General features: G+C 42.0%; 1 protein-coding gene across 2 annotated transcripts; it reads right to left on the bottom strand.

The window, feature by feature from the left end:
* Window positions 1–615: 615 nt before the first annotated feature.
* LOC117831761 lies at window positions 616–3,211 on the bottom strand. Of its 2 annotated transcripts, XM_034710577.1 has the most exons (4): window positions 2,735–3,211; window positions 2,091–2,269; window positions 1,824–1,943; window positions 616–1,720 (listed from the first exon to the last, which is right to left on the bottom strand). In XM_034710577.1, exons 2-4 carry the CDS (start codon window positions 2,230–2,232, stop codon window positions 1,269–1,271), a joined length of 714 nt encoding a protein of 237 aa, XP_034566468.1. In that variant the 5' UTR covers window positions 2,233–2,269; window positions 2,735–3,211; the 3' UTR covers window positions 616–1,268. The 2 variants fall into 2 exon arrangements, with proteins under 2 accessions (XP_034566468.1, XP_034566469.1); XM_034710578.1 differs by having other exon boundaries at window positions 2,091–3,211.
* Window positions 3,212–6,855: the final 3,644 nt, after the last annotated feature.

The following is a 6,855-nucleotide window of genomic DNA, read 5'->3' as shown; positions in this document are numbered from 1 at the left end:
TTCGCGCGAATGACTCGCTCTATTCGCGCGTCAAAATCACGTGTAAACGAGTGCCACGACGCGAATATACGCAAGATGGAGGGGGGCTCCCACGTCTAAGCTGACTGTTGTCAACAAACAGAATACAGTGGAGGCTGGCTTGACTTTCGTTTCAGAAGTGGAGGCTGGCTTGACCGCAGTAACAAGGTTGAGCTCGCAGATATTGGATGGGGAATCCATTTATACTAAATGGGGCAGAGATAACATCCTACTACAACAGCAGACAGAAAGTTTTTCACAACTCACCACATAATCCTCCTCACTCTCTGTCCTCACAGTGAGCTCCTGTTTATTCCTCATCCCATAAAAACAGGTAGTGTCAGAGTTTGGGGAAGCTGTACGATGATAGAATCAAAGTGTCCCATATATTCCAGATGAGGGAATCTCCGCTGGTCCATACCTCCAGTGGCGGAGCTAGAGTTTTATCTTTGGGGTGGCCAGGGGGTGGCTAAGGCTATTTCAGGGGGGTCCACAGACTATGACAATAAATTTATTTCTCGAACAATCAATAGAAATTGGAGTCTCTACATGTTGAAATATATTTAAGCACATATTAAGCACACGGGATGAGATTTGTGTATTTAATTTTCAATTTATTAAAAAAATGTAAAACAACTTTTTACAGTTTTCTACAACCATTTTTACATTAATGAAAATGTGCGCACACACACACACACAGTTACTCACTCACACAGTCACTTACTCTCACAGTTACTCGCAATCACAGTTGCTCACTCACACAGTTACTCCCAGAGCCACTTATACTTACAGTTAATAACTAAAGTTACTCCCAGAGCCACTTATACTTACAGTTAATAACTAAAGTTACTCCCAGAGCCACTTATACTTACAGTTAATAACTAAAGTTACTCCCAGAGCCACTTATACTTACAGTTAATAACTAAAGTTACTCCCAGAGCCACTTATACATACAGTTAATAACTAAAGTTACTCCCAGAGCCACTTATACTTACAGTTAATAACTAAAGTTACTCCCAGAGCCACTTATACTTACAGTTAATAACTAAAGTTACTCCCAGAGCCACTTATACTTACAGTTAATAACTAAAGTTACTCCCAGAGCCACTTATACTTACAGTTAATAACTAAAGTGACTCCCAGAGCCACTTATACTTACAGTTAATAACTAAAGTGACTCCCAGAGCCACTTATACTTACAGTTAATAACTCACAGTTACTCAGTCACATTCAGAGCTACTCACACTCGCTCACACATTTTGGGTTGCCGTCAAAAGAAGAACATTTGCTATTGTTTTCACATAATGCTGATTTTCTTCCACCTTCTTTTGGCAATTCACATTCATAGAATTTAACATGGTTGTGTTATTCTCAGTAGCTTTTTTATACTGACTCCACGCATACACTGCATTGATGTGCAGCTCTGACTTGGAGTGGAGCTTAAACCCAGACTCCTTAGACAACGCCTTTTTCCAGTTGGAGAAGCCTGATTGTGATGCAAAGGCAGAGTCTGGTGCATTTGGCAAAGAAAAATGTCTACAGGCGAAACAGTAGGAAGAGTCTTGGAGGATGGAGTACTCAAGCCAAGAATTGTCTCTGTACCACGAGCTGTTGAATGACCTCTTCCTTGTTCCATGCTGAGTTTTGGGGAATTTTGTCAGACACGGCTGAACAGGACCCTCTTCTTTGGATCTTGAAATATCTGGAATACAAATAAAATGGACAGGGAAACACAGTTAAGGGATCCAGAAGATTATTAGACTATAATTGCAGCTAACTAGCAGATTTCAGGTAAGTATACCTACCACTGGGTCCTCTTAGAAGAGCAAAAGCAGTGCTGGATAAAGCTGGCTCTGGGTCTGGCTCTTCTAGCTCACCATCATCCTCGTCAGAAGCAGAGGCCTCTGTGTCCTCCCTTGATGGAACTACATTAAATAAAGATAGAAGTGTAATCAAAATAAAAATGCAACCACCATTCAAAAAACAACACACAGTACCCAACATTTCATAATATCTAAAACTGAACTTCAAATCATGAACTGAGCATTTGCCTCTTTTGTGGATGCCCCTACCTGGTGGGTTGTGCCTGACATTCTCTCTCCTGACTAGTACCAGGATGGGAGCTGCTGATGTCAGAGCTGCTGATGTCAGAGCTGAGCTCTGTCTGTCTGTCTGCCTGACTGCCTGACTTGCTTCTCTTAACAAAGAAGTCATGTATCCTGTCGCCCTGCCTTTTCATTCTCAACTGACCCTATGAAAAAATATGCCAGTCTTGTTACTCCTAGCATCACTTACAATCACACAGTATTATTAAATATCCACTTCCAGCCTAAAACATGTCAGGGCCAATAGACGACTGTAGATGTAAGTTTAATAATATTCAAACTTTTCAGCTAGTTGACACGCTAGCTGGCATCATCATGCTACATTTCATTTAAGCCAACAGAGCATGAAATAGCTAGCTGGCTGATTATCTGCTAGTTTCATTCCTCTAAAATCATATCAGAAACACGTAAATATAATGTGACAACCCAAATTAAATGTAGACATTAGTGGCGTTGAGCGGCCGTTGTAAGCTGACGCTGGTCATCTAGACGCCATGAGATGTAACGTTAGCGTTAGCTTGATAACCGTAGCTTGTAGCAAAACGATCTCCTATCTGAACACAAAAGTGACTTTAAACAGTTACTCATTAGGAAACCACCGTGAAACTTACTTTAGAAAACGGATCATCAACGCTGATTATCCTCCTTCTCTTCTTCTCCTTCTTCTTCTTCTTCTTCTTATTATTCTTCTTATTATTCTTCTTATTATTCTTCTTACTCAGCTTGTCTCTGTCGGCTGAATGCAATGCACTCCAGACAAACGGCTGGTTCTACCGTACCGTTTGACTCTAGTTCAAATCTTCCTCTTCTTCTGTGGCGATTCTTCTTCTTCTACTAGTAAGGTGGATTACAACTCTTTGTGGTACATAGCGCCAACTACTGTAGAGGAGGGACTTAGCAGTCACCAATTTTAAAATGCAACAGGCTCCGTTTGACAAGACGTGCGGTGCCGTGACATATCAGTCATCTGGGGTGGCACCTGGGGGGTCCAATCAGATTTCAGGGGGGTCCAGTGCTACCCCGGCCCCCCCTCTAGCTCCGCCACTGCATACCTCACACAACACACGTCCCGGGTGATCTGCACTCCGATTGGGTATCTCGCCGCGACTCATTCGCTTGAGTTCAGATATTTCAACACTCGCAAATCGTTCACGCGAATGAATTCGCTTCATGGGCGCGAATACTGCGCGCTATTCGCACGAATGATGCGCGTCATTCGCGCAATTCGCGCCGCCCAACTCGCGCCAGACCAGTTCTCGCGTTTACTCGCGTCTCTGCATTGACTTTACATGTACTTCATTCGCGCAAATTATTCTATTCGCGTTTGGTGTGAACGCACCATTAGGCATACATTTCTTCCTACATTCACACAGCTTTCAAGAAGATTCTGACGTTCCCGAAGGTTTCAGTATCTGGGATTTGTTTGGTTGAGGCGTATGACTTTCTAACATGAGTCTGGTTCTTCTCGAGGTTTCTGCCTGTTAAAAGAAAGTTTCTCCTTGCCGCTGTCACTAGCTAAATTCTCCAAAGTGCTTTGCTTATGGTTAGGGGTGTCCTGATCCGATATTGATATCGGATATCAGTCCGATATCGGCAGAAAAACCAGTATCAGATTTTATCGGCCTGCATCTAAAATCTCTGATATAAGCACTCCAATATAAGCAGCCCATTCCAGAACCCGCTCCAGCCCTTCTATCCAGCAGCGCCCGGATCCAGCATGCAGAGCCCACGTGATCACATGAACGTAAGGACAATCCTTTACATTACTGGAGAGCAGTGTTTTTTTCTTTGTCGAAAATTATGACGATACAACTAATATTTTCATGCTGAAAACGAGACTATTAAGAGCTAAAGTGCATCACTGACAATAGCGAATTAATATTTTTCCTTGCTGTGCGTCTAGTCTTTAGAAATAAAGTGATGCATTCCTATGACATGCTGAGTTACTATCTGACGGGCTTAGTGTTAGCTTGGTCTCTACCTGCAGCAGGAGTGTTGTGTGAACCAGCTCTCCCGCCTCCATGCCTATGCTCCATGCAAGTTTGGATCAACGCCTTGTCATCAAAGATGATGAAGTGCCGTGAACTGTCTGTCAAGTGCCTCTGTTACTGCGAGGTGCATTCAATACCTCGTAGGGCTGTAACATCTATGCATGGGCTAGGCAATTTCACCGCTAAGACAAACAGAGTGCCCCATAGCTGTAATAATTCTGAAAAAAATATGTTCAGTCTTTGTTTTGTTTCTGGAATTTTGTTCTCCCAAATAGAAGATTACACACTTTTATTCTCACCTCAATCAGTGTTTGGCTTTCTTTGATGACAGTGTTAGCTCAGGGAGTGATATCATCCAATCTCTCAGTTTGTTTGACGTAATTTACATATTGTAATGCTACTATAAAATAACACAATAAATCATCAAATTTTTTGGTCATTTCCAGCAGCTCTACCTCAAGAATGACTATAGTTTTTCCTACATTTGGCGTTATTTTTAGGTTTTAATTTGGACTATTCTCTTCTATCTCCCTCCTCTCCTGTCCTTTCTTAAACTGGATCCTCCTTGCTCACACTGCTGTAGAGTAAATTCTGTTTGAAGTCATGCCCATAGCTAAATCAAGCATACCTCCTTAAGGTGGAGAGATCAGATACAGCGGCAAGGTTTTAGAAACTTCCCTCACTGAGTATGGAGAACATTATGTAATCATGGTTAAATGACACACATAATAAGTGATCTATAGAAATATCTGGTAAAATCTCTGTCTTCTATGGTGGTGTTGGTTTTTATAAAAATCTTGCAAACACACCTCACAATCAAATAAATGTATGTACTGTTTTAAGGACTAGAAAAGGCTCACCTTGAATTAATTGATAACTTTTCCATTTTTACACCTGTATGAAGCTATTATTCCTTTTTAAAATTGTCTTTCAAGCAGCTTCCATCTTTGATAGTAATGACATGGAACTTCTATTCACTGAGCATCTTTAATGACAAAACATAAAAACGATCCACACAAGCAGAAGAAGATGTGTGAAAACTAGGGTGCAGGAGGGGGTTTGAGAAAGGCCCACTGTTTCTCCTTTCAGTCCTGTGTGACTAATGTGTGTGCAAACACCATGTGGACTCATGCCCTTATATGGGCAACATTGGAGGAGTGTTTACTAGGAATGGGTGCGTTTAGTTGACTACATGATTATAGGTCTTCACCCTTGCTAGAATCATTTGGTGGTTGAACAAGATATTTATTTATTATTAATGTAGGCCTTAAAAGCCTGGTATATGTTGTGTTTGAGCTGTAGCTCAGCCACCCACCACTATTGTGAGCTTTAGCCCCAGTTGATGACAACTACTACCGGTTTTGAATAAGCACATATGACAGTTAGGGATGGGAACCTTTCACTATTGAACCGATAAGGTACCGATACCCGGTACCTGGGAATCGATACCGGTACTCAAAGGTACCAATTTTCGGTAATTTTGTCTGTGTGTATGTGGTAATAAATGTTAATTAGTTTAATATTACAATCTCAAATTTTTCTTATTTAACATATCTATTTCATTTAACATGAAATGAACAGAAACAGGATTATATAGGTGATTAGATATATTAGCAGACACGTGCTCGTGGCATCTAATTGCTCTTTCGGGAGTTTATCAATGAACACACGTGAATGCCTGCGGACAGGAAAAAGTCAGTTCTCCGTCTCTTTATAACAACAGGACACACAACTTACTTGTTGGGCATTCACACACACAGGAACGGTTATAAACAGGGCAGGTAGTCGGAGTGAGAGAGTCCGTCTCAACTAGATCCTCCTGCAGCTCTGCCCCGCAGTGAGTGTGCGCGCCCGTCAGCTGCGCTCTCGCGCAGATGCAGAGAGCAGGGAGGTCCACCCGATCAGTCTCAAACTTTATTACAGGGCGAAAATCGCATACTCTCCGACTCCCTCACAGTCACAAGGATGTGTTCAGGTACCGAAACATGGTACCGTTTGATTTTACGTGAATCGGTACTCGGTAGTACCGACGGAATTCGGTCGGTACCTATAAAAGTACCGAATTCGGTACCCATCCCTAATGGCAGTTTCTATCTTGTTGCATAGTTTGACCATAGACTGTACAAATAATGGACGTAGTATCCGTGACGTCACCCATCTGTTTCTGAGGCGTTGTTTTGAAGCCAATAGTCAGAGGGAGCCATATTGGTTATGCTGAAGTCAACCTAACTGCTGTTGAGCTAGTGTGAGGTAAAGAGGCGGGCTTTGATCCTCCTAGCCAACAGTTACAGTGTTTCCGCCTGTCAATCAATTCAGCTGTGCCTCTCATAATGGAAAACTCGTAATCTTAATATCTTCGAAATTGCCACATTATGAAAAAAATTCAACCCCTGTACAGTATGTGCCGATCTAGAAATGAGCTATGCCGACTACACTCATTTTTTGCACCAGACTGTAAACATGTTTATTTCTGCTGTAAAGATCGTCTTTTATGAATTTGTGTGTATATGGTTTCCGGTACTTCCGGAGCCAGCCGCAAGTGGACACTTGAAAAACTGCAGTTTTTAACATGTCCGCATTGGCTTCAATTCTTGCGGCCGGAGGTTTCTGACATATTTTGACTTGGAGTTGTATGAAGGATGTGTCTGATAAACTCACCAGAGCAATGCCTAACTGGCACTGGCCTGTGAACTTTAACCTGCTAAAATTATCCACAATTAGCAAACCCTGTTGACACCGTT

The sequence above is a fragment of the Notolabrus celidotus genome, chromosome 20 (genome assembly GCF_009762535.1).
Source record: "Notolabrus celidotus isolate fNotCel1 chromosome 20, fNotCel1.pri, whole genome shotgun sequence".
In the NCBI taxonomy this organism is placed as follows: Eukaryota; Metazoa; Chordata; class Actinopteri; order Labriformes; family Labridae; genus Notolabrus; species Notolabrus celidotus.
This window is presented reverse-complemented; position numbering and strand designations above follow the sequence as displayed.